Source organism: Tetrao urogallus, assembly GCF_951394365.1.
Source record: "Tetrao urogallus genome assembly, chromosome: 6".
NCBI classification, from domain to species: domain Eukaryota; kingdom Metazoa; phylum Chordata; class Aves; order Galliformes; family Phasianidae; genus Tetrao; species Tetrao urogallus.
The window spans coordinates 52,074,870-52,090,760 of NC_136819.1; the positions used below are offsets into that span (position 1 = coordinate 52,074,870).

At 51.8% G+C, this 15,891-nt stretch overlaps 1 protein-coding gene across 1 annotated transcript in view; it reads right to left on the minus strand.

Moving 5' to 3' along the window:
- Window positions 1-289: 289 nt before the first annotated feature.
- The window catches only part of AHNAK2 (AHNAK nucleoprotein 2), a gene marked incomplete at both ends in the record, with an annotated part of 60,279 nt that continues 44,677 nt past the window's right edge, over window positions 290-15,891 (minus strand). The window contains one exon of the mRNA XM_079537486.1: window positions 290-15,520. Coding sequence (XP_079393612.1) covers window positions 290-15,520 — 15,231 coding nt within the window. The remainder of the gene's footprint in view (window positions 15,521-15,891) is intronic.

Genomic DNA, 15,891 nt, shown 5'->3' on the forward strand with positions numbered 1-15,891 from the left:
TCAGGTATCTTTTCAGACCTTATTAGAACTATGAACTCTCCTGTACCTCTTCTTGCCTTTGGAGCAGATTTGGAAAGATCACTATTTTTATTACTACACAGTATAGCACATTCAAGTACAGGAAGGTTTAGATGTGGTAAATTCTCTTCAACAAACTGTTTTTGTAAATATCACCTGTAGGTTTTGTTTAATTTTTGGTTACTGGCAAATTAGGATTGTTTTTTTTTCCTTTCCTTTTCTCCTGTGTAGATTATTCTCTTTTCTCTGGGTGGTTGGCAGAAGGCAATCTTCATTTGGTTGCATCTCCAGGGATATTAGGTTGACCAGCTTTTTCTTGCTCCAACAAGATTAGTTCAGTCCTTGCTGAAGATGTAACGATAGTTTGAGAAACTGGAATATTAGATGAAGTCCCATCGATTTCTTGTTTTTTGCTCTCTGCTATTTCTTTAGGTGATAAGCTTTCCTGTGCATCAAAAAATACGTCAGGTTTATCTGAAGGGCTATCTTCATCTGATATTCCTCTCTCTTTATCACCTGTCTCTTCTTTGTCAACAATCTTAGCTTTTTTGGAAGGAGATGTGAAACCTAGTTTGGGAAATCTAAACCATCCAGTTTTTTCAGTTTGCTTGGAAGAATCACTAACTGATGTGTCAGCAGGTTTCATATCTTCTGGCCTTGTTTCTTCTGATTTTTTTACTTCTGTTTTTGAATCTGAGCTTGTTTCATCACCAGAAGATGAAAAGCCAATACTTGGAAGCCAAAACTTGAACCTTCCAGGAGACCTTTTGCTGTCAGCCTTTTCTTTTTCATCAGTTACATCCTTTTCTTCATCTTCTTGTGCTTTGGCTATATCCTCATCTTTAGAGAGAGGAGCTGCAGCTGTTTTCTCTGGTGGCTTATCAGGATGACTCTCTTCAGGTTTACTGGAAGGCTTTACTTCAGCAGCAAACGTTTTTAATGTTGGTAAACCTATCATTCCGCTAGATTCTTCAGTCTCACTGCGTGGTTTGTCAGGTAGTTTAAGTTCAGCAATGACAGTCCTCTGTGCACTTACTACAAAACTTTCATCAGAATGGTCAGATGTGTTCACTGATGATGCATTTTCCGTTGAAGGGCTTTGCTGGACTAGCACTTCTAAGTTGCTATGTGATTCAGGCAACTCTGCCTTGAGCAATGAAAATCCCAAGGTAGCAGTTTTAACCTCTGATGAGAGAATCTCTGATTCCTTCAGTATCTGGGTAGAGTAAATTTCACACCTTTCAATAGAAACATGTTCAGGTTCTACTTTCTCTCTCACTTCTTGGCCTTCTACATATGACCAATGAATGTCTTGCCCTGCATTTGAAAGGCAGGAATCTATGGTAGCAGTCATCTGTGCTGTTTTAATGTCAGGTTCAATCAGTGTTAGAATTTTGCTTTTTGCTTTTTGAATATCACCTTCCAGAGTCTCTGGTATTTCCTCGGGGATAGTAGAGCTTGCTTGCAAGTGCACCACTTCGACGTCAGCACTAGTTCCTTTTGGATCTGTTACCACTTTTGACAATGAAACATCAGCTTCACTTGGGAGAACTCTGAAAGTGAATCTTGGTATTTTTAGTTTGGGAATTTTTATATTTACTTCTGGACCACCTTGTGACTTGTCCAGTGCTTCCACTGTAATTCTAGCAGATGATTCTTTGTGATCTGTAGTTGGACTTGTTGGGCCAATGGATCCTTCTGATTTTTGTAACTGCGTTTCCACTCTACCTATTTCAGTTTTAGACACTGAAACAGCTCCTGACTTTGGCAAACTGATATCATCTTCAAAACCCTTCGCTTCTGAATGTAATATTCCAAACCTTGGAATCTTAAACTTGTATGTTTTAATTTTACTTGTTTCTGCTCTGTCTTCTACTTGCGCTTCCACATTTGCAGACATGTCCTTTTCAACACATTTCACTTGACATTCCATTTCAGGATCTACCCTCTCAATTTCAACATCCGTTTTCACTTCTGGAACATCTACCTTTACATCTTCCATCTTAGCTGCAACGTAAACAGCATCTCCTGATCCTTTTGCAGTAGCCCACTCACCTGTAGACCATTTTAATTCACTGTCTTTTCCTATAATTTTCATCTCACTTGTCCTTATCTTTACTGTTTTAATCACTGCCCCTTGATTTTGAAGGTCTAATTCTCCCTTTGCAAGACTTGCATCTGTTTCTTCCTGTGTTCTGTCCAGAGTAACTTCACCTGATAATATTTTAAATTCTGCACTTGAAGTCTTTACTTCAGTGGAACTTTCTACTTTTGGAGTATCTCTGTCCTGTGATTTGACTTTCTGGTCTTGAAGAGTCAGGGTACCCATAGGGAACTTACTTTGTGAACTGTTATCTTTGTCAATTATTGAAGCACTTATTTCCATTTTAGATAATTCCACGGAAGACACTGTGAATTCTGAACTGTGCATTTTTTGTCCGTCAGCACCACGCTTAACTATGTCTGCATAAGTTTCATGTTTTTGAATATTTACTCTACTATCTTTGCTTTCTGCAGATAATGAAATATCTCCTTCTACCTTTGGCAAGCTAATAACAGAACTCTCCGCAGAATCTCCTAATTTTGGAGTTTCTTCTTTTCCAATAGTAACTTCAGCTTCAGTTTGTACTTTGGCAGAAGGAATGCCTGTCTGAGGTTTTTCTAGACTTCTTTCAACATCTGTATCACCCTTCTTTTCCTTTAAAGACGTGCGGCCAAATGCAGGTATTCTGAATTTTGGCATTTTAAACCATCCCTGATGTTCTTCAGTCTGAGCTTCTTCAGCTTTCATTTCTTCTTCTGTTTTGATTTCTTTCTCCTTAAGGCTGTCAGTATCTCCCCCTATCACTGCTTTAGACTCTGACTGGGGGCTTACATCTACCTTTGGAGCTTCAATGACAGCCGTCAGAACTTGGGGTGTTTTTGCCTTTGAAGCAGAAACCTCTAGCCCAGGATCTGACATATCAGATGTAAATTCTGATGCTGGCACTCTCCCAGCAATGTCAGCAACTTCTGCTGTCATTTTTAGCTGAGGTAGCTCAGCTTCTAATTTTGGAGAGCTGATCTCTTGATCTGGGCCTTTCCCTTTTGTCAGGGAGATTCCAAACTTTGGCTTCTGGAATTTGGGCATTTTAATCTGTACATCGTGACCTTCCAATTTCATCTTTCTTCCATCCGTAACTAATGATCCTTCTGTTGCTATTTTGGTGCTTCTTGGTTCAGTTGAAGCTTCTCCTTCAGGGAACTCAGTGCCTGTTTTTTTAATAGAATCTTTATCAGAACTCGATTTTAGGACAACCTGTTGAAAACTCTCCTCTGAGACAGTCAGAGCAGTATCAATCTTGGATGAGCTGACTCCCAAATCAGCTTGGAAGGCTTCTGTTTTGGAAAGCTCCAAAGTGGGGATCTTAACTGCAGCTGTTTTTATACTTATTTGTGCCCCTTCTTCTGTCTGTGTGGAATGACTTCCTTCTATATCAGGTATCTGTATTGAATCAACTCCATCTCTTTCTGTTTTAGTTACAGTATTTCCAGCTTCAATTTTTAATGAATGTCCCTGAGATTTGGGAATCTTGATCTTGGAAAGTGAAATTTTAGGCATTACAAACTGAGGCTTTTTAATTGGACTTTTTTGTTGATCTTTTCCAGCAAGTATTTCCAGATCAAGGGCAGGCCTGAGTTCTTGATCATCAGGTACAGTTCCTTCCACTTCTGTGTCTATTCCACCTGACGTTACAGCAACTTGACTGTCTTCTAAATTTGCTTCAGAATCTGCCTTAACAGTTGCTTCCTTCTTTGGTGACCAACTGAAGGATGGAAGTTTGAATTTTGGCATTTTGAAATGTCCTTCTTTCTCTTCTCCGTCTTCATTCCTGTGCTTTGTTTCCTCTTTAATTTTTAGTGCCATATCTGAATCTTGCATATCACTGTCTGTTTTTGAGATAGAAATCTCACCTGTTGGGAAGTGAGTATCAGCTTCTGATGTCTTCTTGTCAGCTTTGGTTATTCTCAATTTAGAGCTGGAAGATTCTTTTCCTTCAGTACGTTCCACCTCCAAATTTGGTGCTTCCACAGCAATATCAGCTATTTCTATCGTAGCTTTTAGTTGGGGAACCTTGGCTTCTGATTTGGTTTGGCCGACCTCCTTTTCTGATCCTTTCCCTTTAGAATTTGTCATTCCAAACTTTGGCACTTGGAATTTTGACATTTTTGTTTTCCCTTCAGGACCTTCAACTTTTATTTCTACACCACTCATGGCAATTTCACTTGATATTCTTTCAACACTTGCCTCAGGACTCTTCACCTCAAGGGAGGCTTCAGTTGTCATCTTAGTACCTGAGGAAGGAGTATCAGCAGCAGCTGATTTCTGGTTCAGGTCATCTTGTTCACAAGCAGTAAGAACGACCTCACCTCCAGGTATGCTAATGTCCATTTCTATTTTGGGTCCTTCAGCTTCAGGTTTGGAAAATTCAGAAGTTGAAACTCTAACTTTTGGCATCTTTACACCCATTTCTGCCCTTTCTTCACTACTCCCTTTGTCAGATTTCTGTACTGAAGCATCTCCACATTTTTCTTGTTTGAGATCACAAACATCAGTTTCTAGTATGGGCAGAGAGCCCTGGACTTTTTGACCCTTCACTTTAGTAAGGGAAATCTTTGGCATGATAAATTGAGACTTCTTGGTTTTGCCCGTTTCACCATCTTTTTCTGTTGCTGTATTTAATTCCACATGAAGGTCTTGATTGTCGGGGGTAATTGGTACTAATTTAGATTCTGTGTCTTCAGATAAAATAGTGCATTCTTCCAGGTGTCCTTCAGCTTCAGAAGGAGCAATAGCTTCTTTCTTTGGGGACCAATTAAATGACAGTAGTCTGAATTTTGACATTTTAAATTTGCTTTCTTTATCCTCAGTGTCCTTCTCACCAGAAATTAACTCCTGCTCTTTCCTGCACTCTGGACCATGAATATCCATTTCTAGCTTTGGCATGGTAACCTCTGGGGATGGAAGACTAACATCCAACTCTGAAGCACCCGTAACAAATTCAGGTGATGGCTTTGGCATTTTTAGGTCAAACTCAGAATCAGGAATCTGAGCTGGATTTTCAATATCAAACATTTCAGATGTCATCTGTTCCTTGGAAAATTGAGATTCGGATTTGGAACCAACATCAGTTGCTGGTGGTTTTCCCTTTGACCAAGAAAATCCAAACTTTGGTTTTCGGAACTTAGGTATTTTGACCGTATATTCTGAATCACCAACACACCGCTCAGCAGGTGGTGATTTTACTTTTTCTGGCTTCAAACTTCCTTGCTCACAAGAACCCTCTATTATCATAATCTCAGAATCTGTAAATGAAATGTTTACATCAGCAGAAGATGAAATTTTTGATTCAGATTCTGCTACATTCATCTGATATTTGGTAAGACTTATATCCCCTTTTGATAATGGGGAATCATGATCAAATTTAGAAGAACTAATATCAACTTTGGAGAAACCCAAACTAGGAATTCTAAATTTACTGCTTTTAGAAGAGCTGTCTCCCTTAAAGTCAGGAACAAGTTTACTTCCGACACTGCCAGAAATAACAGCAGGAGACTCTTCTGTTACTGAATAACAAATAGATTCTGACTCGGAACATTCACTACTAGACTTACTTTGAGGCTCATGCTTTGAACTTTTAGAAAGTGAAACTCTAGGCATACTGAATAAAGAACCTTTAGACTTGCCAGTAGAATCCTCCTTCACAAAGGATGAACTAGAGGTAACAGCAATGACAGGTGCTTGTATCTCAGCACAAGGAAGGGACGAGTCACGTGGAGGCTCCTGGAGGCTCACGTCCACATCGGCAGCTACGGTGCCCTTGGCCTCTCTGCTGCTGGACCAGCCAAAGGAAGGCATGCCGAACTTGGGCATTTTGAACTTGCCGTCTTTTGCCTTGGTGGCCTCCTTCTCCGGGGCTTTTACCTCCCCCTCGAGGCTGAGAGCCGCCTCGGGCGCCTGCAGGTCGGCACCGGCCTTTGGAAGGGTGATGTCCACCTTGGGAGCTTTGATGTCAGCTTTGGGCATTTTGAGGGAGGGCTTCTCCAGTTTCCAGCCAGCCCCTTCGGTTTTAGCACCGGCTTTGAGGTCCAGTGAGGGGCCTTCCCCTGAGACCGTCACAGCGCCGGAGGGCAGCTCGACCTCTGCGGCGGGCAGGCTGACCTCGCCTTCGGGCCCTTCCGCCTTGGGTACCGACACTCCGAATTTGGGCTTGTCGAACTTGGGCATCTTAAACTTGCCTTTGAGGCCCGCGGCTTCCAGCTCGGCTCCATCGAGCGAGCCTTCGGCAGAGGGCACTGTCAGGTCTACCTTGGGTGCCTGGAGGTCGAGGGAGCCCTCCACGGAGGGCAGCTTGATGTCGGGGCCCGAGATGCTGACGTCGACAGCGCCGGCCTTGACCTCTGCCTCGGGGAGGCTGGCGTCCGCTTTGGGCACGCTGACGTCCACCTCGACTTTGGGAGCCTTGACGGTCGGCTTGGAGAAGGCCACGCTGGGCACCTTGACTTTTGGCATGTGTAGTTTCATGCCGCCGCCCTCCGCTTTGCCGGCAGCCACGTCCAGGCTGCCTTCGGCATCGGGGCCCTGCAGGGCGAGCTCTCCCTCCGGGATTTCGCCCTGGGCTTTGGGCAGCGAGCTCTCGGCCTTGGGCAGGCTGACCTGCACGTGGGGAGCTTTGACTTTGGGCAGCTTGACGCTGGGCATCTTGACGTCGGGCATTTTGAACCGGCCTTTCTCCGCGTCTGCGGCCGCCTCGATGGTCACCTCGGCGCCGGGCGCTTGGATCTCGGCCCCGGGCAGGGTCACGTCAACTTCGGCGGTTCCCGAGGGTGCCGTCACCTGGGGCTCCTTGAGGCTCACGTCCACATCGGCAGCTACGGTGCCCTTGGCCTCTCTGCTGCTGGACCAGCCAAAGGAAGGCATGCCGAACTTGGGCATTTTGAACTTGCCGTCTTTTGCCTTGGTGGCCTCCTTCTCCGGGGCTTTTACCTCCCCCTCGAGGCTGAGAGCCGCCTCGGGCGCCTGCAGGTCGGCACCGGCCTTCGGAAGGGTGATGTCGACGGAGGGCAGGCTGATGTCCACCTTGGGAGCTTTGATGTCAGCTTTGGGCATTTTGAGGGAGGGCTTCTCCAGTTTCCAGCCAGCCCCTTCGGTTTTAGCACCGGCTTTGAGGTCCAGTGAGGGGCCTTCCCCTGAGACCGTCACAGCGCCGGAGGGCAGCTCGACCTCTGCGGCGGGCAGGCTGACCTCGCCTTCGGGCCCTTCCGCCTTGGGTACCGACACTCCGAATTTGGGCTTGTCGAACTTGGGCATCTTAAACTTGCCTTTGAGGCCCGCGGCTTCCAGCTCGGCTCCATCGAGCGAGCCTTCGGCAGAGGGCACTGTCAGGTCTACCTTGGGTGCCTGGAGGTCGAGGGAGCCCTCCACGGAGGGCAGCTTGATGTCGGGGCCCGAGATGCTGACGTCGACAGCGCCGGCCTTGACCTCTGCCTCGGGGAGGCTGGCGTCCGCTTTGGGCACGCTGACGTCCACCTCGACTTTGGGAGCCTTGACGGTCGGCTTGGAGAAGGCCACGCTGGGCACCTTGACTTTTGGCATGTGTAGTTTCATGCCGCCGCCCTCCGCTTTGCCGGCAGCCACGTCCAGGCTGCCTTCGGCATCGGGGCCCTGCAGGGCGAGCTCTCCCTCCGGGATTTCGCCCTGGGCTTTGGGCAGCGAGCTCTCGGCCTTGGGCAGGCTGACCTGCACGTGGGGAGCTTTGACTTTGGGCAGCTTGACGCTGGGCATCTTGACGTCGGGCATTTTGAACCGGCCTTTCTCCGCGTCTGCGGCCGCCTCGATGGTCACCTCGGCGCCGGGCGCTTGGATCTCGGCCCCGGGCAGGGTCACGTCAACTTCGGCGGTTCCCGAGGGTGCCGTCACCTGGGGCTCCTTGAGGCTCACGTCCACATCGGCAGCTACGGTGCCCTTGGCCTCTCTGCTGCTGGACCAGCCAAAGGAAGGCATGCCGAACTTGGGCATTTTGAACTTGCCGTCTTTTGCCTTGGTGGCCTCCTTCTCCGGGGCTTTTACCTCCCCCTCGAGGCTGAGAGCCGCCTCGGGCGCCTGCAGGTCGGCACCGGCCTTTGGAAGGGTGATGTCGACGGAGGGCAGGCTGATGTCCACCTTGGGAGCTTTGATGTCAGCTTTGGGCATTTTGAGGGAGGGCTTCTCCAGTTTCCAGCCAGCCCCTTCGGTTTTAGCACCGGCTTTGAGGTCCAGTGAGGGGCCTTCCCCTGAGACCGTCACAGCGCCGGAGGGCAGCTCGACCTCTGCGGCGGGCAGGCTGACCTCGCCTTCGGGCCCTTCCGCCTTGGGTACCGACACTCCGAATTTGGGCTTGTCGAACTTGGGCATCTTAAACTTGCCTTTGAGGCCCGCGGCTTCCAGCTCGGCTCCATCGAGCGAGCCTTCGGCAGAGGGCACTGTCAGGTCTACCTTGGGTGCCTGGAGGTCGAGGGAGCCCTCCACGGAGGGCAGCTTGATGTCGGGGCCCGAGATGCTGACGTCGACAGCGCCGGCCTTGACCTCTGCCTCGGGGAGGCTGGCGTCCGCTTTGGGCACGCTGACGTCCACCTCGACTTTGGGAGCCTTGACGGTCGGCTTGGAGAAGGCCACGCTGGGCACCTTGACTTTTGGCATGTGTAGTTTCATGCCGCCGCCCTCCGCTTTGCCGGCAGCCACGTCCAGGCTGCCTTCGGCATCGGGGCCCTGCAGGGCGAGCTCTCCCTCCGGGATTTCGCCCTGGGCTTTGGGCAGCGAGCTCTCGGCCTTGGGCAGGCTGACCTGCACGTGGGGAGCTTTGACTTTGGGCAGCTTGACGCTGGGCATCTTGACGTCGGGCATTTTGAACCGGCCTTTCTCCGCGTCTGCGGCCGCCTCGATGGTCACCTCGGCGCCGGGCGCTTGGATCTCGGCCCCGGGCAGGGTCACGTCAACTTCGGCGGTTCCCGAGGGTGCCGTCACCTGGGGCTCCTTGAGGCTCACGTCCACATCGGCAGCTACGGTGCCCTTGGCCTCTCTGCTGCTGGACCAGCCAAAGGAAGGCATGCCGAACTTGGGCATTTTGAACTTGCCGTCTTTTGCCTTGGTGGCCTCCTTCTCCGGGGCTTTTACCTCCCCCTCGAGGCTGAGAGCCGCCTCGGGCGCCTGCAGGTCGGCACCGGCCTTCGGAAGGGTGATGTCGACGGAGGGCAGGCTGATGTCCACCTTGGGAGCTTTGATGTCAGCTTTGGGCATTTTGAGGGAGGGCTTCTCCAGTTTCCAGCCAGCCCCTTCGGTTTTAGCACCGGCTTTGAGGTCCAGTGAGGGGCCTTCCCCTGAGACCGTCACAGCGCCGGAGGGCAGCTCGACCTCTGCGGCGGGCAGGCTGACCTCGCCTTCGGGCCCTTCCGCCTTGGGTACCGACACTCCGAATTTGGGCTTGTCGAACTTGGGCATCTTAAACTTGCCTTTGAGGCCCGCGGCTTCCAGCTCGGCTCCATCGAGCGAGCCTTCGGCAGAGGGCACTGTCAGGTCTACCTTGGGTGCCTGGAGGTCGAGGGAGCCCTCCACGGAGGGCAGCTTGATGTCGGGGCCCGAGATGCTGACGTCGACAGCGCCGGCCTTGACCTCTGCCTCGGGGAGGCTGGCGTCCGCTTTGGGCACGCTGACGTCCACCTCGACTTTGGGAGCCTTGACGGTCGGCTTGGAGAAGGCCACGCTGGGCACCTTGACTTTTGGCATGTGTAGTTTCATGCCGCCGCCCTCCGCTTTGCCGGCAGCCACGTCCAGGCTGCCTTCGGCATCGGGGCCCTGCAGGGCGAGCTCTCCCTCCGGGATTTCGCCCTGGGCTTTGGGCAGCGAGCTCTCGGCCTTGGGCAGGCTGACCTGCACGTGGGGAGCTTTGACTTTGGGCAGCTTGACGCTGGGCATCTTGACGTCGGGCATTTTGAACCGGCCTTTCTCCGCGTCTGCGGCCGCCTCGATGGTCACCTCGGCGCCGGGCGCTTGGATCTCGGCCCCGGGCAGGGTCACGTCAACTTCGGCGGTTCCCGAGGGTGCCGTCACCTGGGGCTCCTTGAGGCTCACGTCCACATCGGCAGCTACGGTGCCCTTGGCCTCTCTGCTGCTGGACCAGCCAAAGGAAGGCATGCCGAACTTGGGCATTTTGAACTTGCCGTCTTTTGCCTTGGTGGCCTCCTTCTCCGGGGCTTTTACCTCCCCCTCGAGGCTGAGAGCCGCCTCGGGCGCCTGCAGGTCGGCACCGGCCTTCGGAAGGGTGATGTCGACGGAGGGCAGGCTGATGTCCACCTTGGGAGCTTTGATGTCAGCTTTGGGCATTTTGAGGGAGGGCTTCTCCAGTTTCCAGCCAGCCCCTTCGGTTTTAGCACCGGCTTTGAGGTCCAGTGAGGGGCCTTCCCCTGAGACCGTCACAGCGCCGGAGGGCAGCTCGACCTCTGCGGCGGGCAGGCTGACCTCGCCTTCGGGCCCTTCCGCCTTGGGTACCGACACTCCGAATTTGGGCTTGTCGAACTTGGGCATCTTAAACTTGCCTTTGAGGCCCGCGGCTTCCAGCTCGGCTCCATCGAGCGAGCCTTCGGCAGAGGGCACTGTCAGGTCTACCTTGGGTGCCTGGAGGTCGAGGGAGCCCTCCACGGAGGGCAGCTTGATGTCGGGGCCCGAGATGCTGACGTCGACAGCGCCGGCCTTGACCTCTGCCTCGGGGAGGCTGGCGTCCGCTTTGGGCACGCTGACGTCCACCTCGACTTTGGGAGCCTTGACGGTCGGCTTGGAGAAGGCCACGCTGGGCACCTTGACTTTTGGCATGTGTAGTTTCATGCCGCCGCCCTCCGCTTTGCCGGCAGCCACGTCCAGGCTGCCTTCGGCATCGGGGCCCTGCAGGGCGAGCTCTCCCTCCGGGATTTCGCCCTGGGCTTTGGGCAGCGAGCTCTCGGCCTTGGGCAGGCTGACCTGCACGTGGGGAGCTTTGACTTTGGGCAGCTTGACGCTGGGCATCTTGACGTCGGGCATTTTGAACCGGCCTTTCTCCGCGTCTGCGGCCGCCTCGATGGTCACCTCGGCGCCGGGCGCTTGGATCTCGGCCCCGGGCAGGGTCACGTCAACTTCGGCGGTTCCCGAGGGTGCCGTCACCTGGGGCTCCTGGAGGCTCACGTCCACATCGGCAGCTACGGTGCCCTTGGCCTCTCTGCTGCTGGACCAGCCAAAGGAAGGCATGCCGAACTTGGGCATTTTGAACTTGCCGTCTTTTGCCTTGGTGGCCTCCTTCTCCGGGGCTTTTACCTCCCCCTCGAGGCTGAGAGCCGCCTCGGGCGCCTGCAGGTCGGCACCGGCCTTTGGAAGGGTGATGTCGACGGAGGGCAGGCTGATGTCCACCTTGGGAGCTTTGATGTCAGCTTTGGGCATTTTGAGGGAGGGCTTCTCCAGTTTCCAGCCAGCCCCTTCGGTTTTAGCACCGGCTTTGAGGTCCAGTGAGGGGCCTTCCCCTGAGACCGTCACAGCGCCAGAGGGCAGCTCGACATCTGCGGCGGGCAGGCTGACCTCGCCTTCGGGCCCTTCCGCCTTGGGTACCGACACTCCGAATTTGGGCTTGTCGAACTTGGGCATCTTAAACTTGCCTTTGAGGCCCGCGGCTTCCAGCTCGGCTCCATCGAGCGAGCCTTCGGCAGAGGGCACTGTCAGGTCTACCTTGGGTGCCTGGAGGTCGAGGGAGCCCTCCACGGAGGGCAGCTTGATGTCGGGGCCCGAGATGCTGACGTCGACAGCGCCGGCCTTGACCTCTGCCTCGGGGAGGCTGGCGTCCGCTTTGGGCACGCTGACGTCCACCTCGACTTTGGGAGCCTTGACGGTCGGCTTGGAGAAGGCCACGCTGGGCACCTTGACTTTTGGCATGTGTAGTTTCATGCCGCCGCCCTCCGCTTTGCCGGCAGCCACGTCCAGGCTGCCTTCGGCATCGGGGCCCTGCAGGGCGAGCTCTCCCTCCGGGATTTCGCCCTGGGCTTTGGGCAGCGAGCTCTCGGCCTTGGGCAGGCTGACCTGCACGTGGGGAGCTTTGACTTTGGGCAGCTTGACGCTGGGCATCTTGACGTCGGGCATTTTGAACCGGCCTTTCTCCGCGTCTGCGGCCGCCTCGATGGTCACCTCGGCGCCGGGCGCTTGGATCTCGGCCCCGGGCAGGGTCACGTCAACTTCGGCGGTTCCCGAGGGTGCCGTCACCTGGGGCTCCTTGAGGCTCACGTCCACATCGGCAGCTACGGTGCCCTTGGCCTCTCTGCTGCTGGACCAGCCAAAGGAAGGCATGCCGAACTTGGGCATTTTGAACTTGCCGTCTTTTGCCTTGGTGGCCTCCTTCTCCGGGGCTTTTACCTCCCCCTCGAGGCTGAGAGCCGCCTCGGGCGCCTGCAGGTCGGCACCGGCCTTCGGAAGGGTGATGTCGACGGAGGGCAGGCTGATGTCCACCTTGGGAGCTTTGATGTCAGCTTTGGGCATTTTGAGGGAGGGCTTCTCCAGTTTCCAGCCAGCCCCTTCGGTTTTAGCACCGGCTTTGAGGTCCAGTGAGGGGCCTTCCCCTGAGACCGTCACAGCGCCGGAGGGCAGCTCGACCTCTGCGGCGGGCAGGCTGACCTCGCCTTCGGGCCCTTCCGCCTTGGGTACCGACACTCCGAATTTGGGCTTGTCGAACTTGGGCATCTTAAACTTGCCTTTGAGGCCCGCGGCTTCCAGCTCGGCTCCATCGAGCGAGCCTTCGGCAGAGGGCACTGTCAGGTCTACCTTGGGTGCCTGGAGGTCGAGGGAGCCCTCCACGGAGGGCAGCTTGATGTCGGGGCCCGAGATGCTGACGTCGACAGCGCCGGCCTTGACCTCTGCCTCGGGGAGGCTGGCGTCCGCTTTGGGCACGCTGACGTCCACCTCGACTTTGGGAGCCTTGACGGTCGGCTTGGAGAAGGCCACGCTGGGCACCTTGACTTTTGGCATGTGTAGTTTCATGCCGCCGCCCTCCGCTTTGCCGGCAGCCACGTCCAGGCTGCCTTCGGCATCGGGGCCCTGCAGGGCGAGCTCTCCCTCCGGGATTTCGCCCTGGGCTTTGGGCAGCGAGCTCTCGGCCTTGGGCAGGCTGACCTGCACGTGGGGAGCTTTGACTTTGGGCAGCTTGACGCTGGGCATCTTGACGTCGGGCATTTTGAACCGGCCTTTCTCCGCGTCTGCGGCCGCCTCGATGGTCACCTCGGCGCCGGGCGCTTGGATCTCGGCCCCGGGCAGGGTCACGTCAACTTCGGCGGTTCCCGAGGGTGCCGTCACCTGGGGCTCCTTGAGGCTCACGTCCACATCGGCAGCTACGGTGCCCTTGGCCTCTCTGCTGCTGGACCAGCCAAAGGAAGGCATGCCGAACTTGGGCATTTTGAACTTGCCGTCTTTTGCCTTGGTGGCCTCCTTCTCCGGGGCTTTTACCTCCCCCTCGAGGCTGAGAGCCGCCTCGGGCGCCTGCAGGTCGGCACCGGCCTTTGGAAGGGTGATGTCGACGGAGGGCAGGCTGATGTCCACCTTGGGAGCTTTGATGTCAGCTTTGGGCATTTTGAGGGAGGGCTTCTCCAGTTTCCAGCCAGCCCCTTCGGTTTTAGCACCGGCTTTGAGGTCCAGTGAGGGGCCTTCCCCTGAGACCGTCACAGCGCCAGAGGGCAGCTCGACCTCTGCGGCGGGCAGGCTGACCTCACCTTCGGGCCCTTCCGCCTTGGGTACCGACACTCCGAATTTGGGCTTGTCGAACTTGGGCATCTTAAACTTGCCTTTGAGGCCCGCGGCTTCCAGCTCGGCTCCATCGAGCGAGCCTTCGGCAGAGGGCACTGTCAGGTCTACCTTGGGTGCCTGGAGGTCGAGGGAGCCCTCCACGGAGGGCAGCTTGATGTCGGGGCCCGAGATGCTGACGTCGACAGCGCCGGCCTTGACCTCTGCCTCGGGGAGGCTGGCGTCCGCTTTGGGCACGCTGACGTCCACCTTGACTTTGGGAGCCATTGCAGTCGTCATCTCACTTACTAGAATTTCAGGTTTGTGTGTTTCATCTTTTGTAGTTCCCCAGGTAAATGTAGGTAATTTAAACTTTGGTAATCTCTGTTTGCTTTCTTTTCCATCAACATCCTTTTCTCCTTTCTTTGCAATATTTTCTATCTTTGAACTTCTGTCACCTCTGTGTATGTTTCTTTCTTCTGTCCGATCCTTTTTTACTGTGTATTTGGATTCAACTTTGCTGTCTTCTATGTTGATATCATCTACAGGTGACGTGGCCATTTCAATTGGTGGTATTGTTATTTTCCATGTAGATTCTTCTTTTTCTGTAGCGGGTATCTGAGCTTTGAAATCCATTTTCCTTCCTTTCTCAATTTCTTTCTCAGCTTTTGTTTCTGGTACTGAATCTGTAACATCTATTTCTGGTTTTGTTAATATCTTTTTAGTGTCTGTTTCTTTTCTTTTTGGCACTGACATCCAAAATTTTGTTTTCTGAATTGTTGGTATCTGTTTGTCATCTTGTGCTTGTTTTTCTCTTTCTTCCAGGTTCTCGGGTGATTGTAATTCAATTCTAGCTCTACCTGTTTCTAAACTTCTTTCCTCTATGTTTACTTCTGCTGTGTGATCCATTACTTCTTCTTCAATTCCGTTTTCTCCTTCTGTTTTATCTTCTGTTCCTTTTTGCTTCTTTTTTGGGGATTTTGATGAGATTTTTGGTGTTTGTTTTGTTGGGGTTTCTTTCAGATCCGCTTCTAAACTTGGCTTTGATACCTTTCTTGTTATATCTTGCACTTCAGGTACAGTATACTTCAATGTTGATTCCTTTTCCTTTTTAATGCTTATTTCAACTTCAGGGCACTTTTTTGCATATGTAGGAATACCATTTTCCACATCTTTTAAGTCTTTTGTTGAAGTTTCATTTAATTCTTCTGTTTTCATTTCAGAAACAGGAGAAGCAGTATATTCAACAGTCAGTATTTCAGGACCTTCCAGGCTGATATCTTCTTTGTGTATTATTTGTTTTTCATATAACAATGTAGTATTTATTTCTTTTTTTTGCTTGTCTTGATGTTCTGTTTTGGATCTGTGCATTTTGAATCCAATACTAGGGAACTTCAGCTTCTTTTGGCTTCCTTTTTTTTGTTTGATATGAATTTCTTGTTGAGACTCTGTATCTGTGCTTGTAGGGGAAATATCTTGTATAGCAGGCTCATATGCATCTGATGTACTGTGAGATCTTCTGTGTCCCAGTATCTTTTTATTTTTAATTGACTGGAATTTTGGCCATGATAATCTATCTTTTTTAGGTCTTTTGCTTCTTCCAACCCTTTGGTTTACAATTAATGTTTCTCTGTCTTCTTCTGAAGTAGCTTTTCCTGAAACGTGCAGTGTTTCTTCAGGAATGCTTTCACTGAGTTCTTTATCCTGAAAGAACAAATGGTAGTTACTAAATCAAGTGTAAAATAATATGGAAACAACACAGAACAAAGCAGGTAATATAAAGTATGTAGAAAATTGAGCTTTGTATTCACATTATCTACCTGTTACATTAAAAAAAAATCCTAAAAATGGAGAAGATAATTAAATAGATTACTATTACTGTTAAGTAAATGGATTTCGTGAATGTAATATGTAGATTTAAGAAGGTGTACCTTCTTTGCAAAATACTGTAGTAAATAGAATTTTCAATAATTGTCTATATTTATAATCTATATTTATAACAATGTTTGTAAAAATATTATTCATTTTTGTATGATATGAAAATTTACAGGAAGAATTCTGAAGTGTTGCAGAGG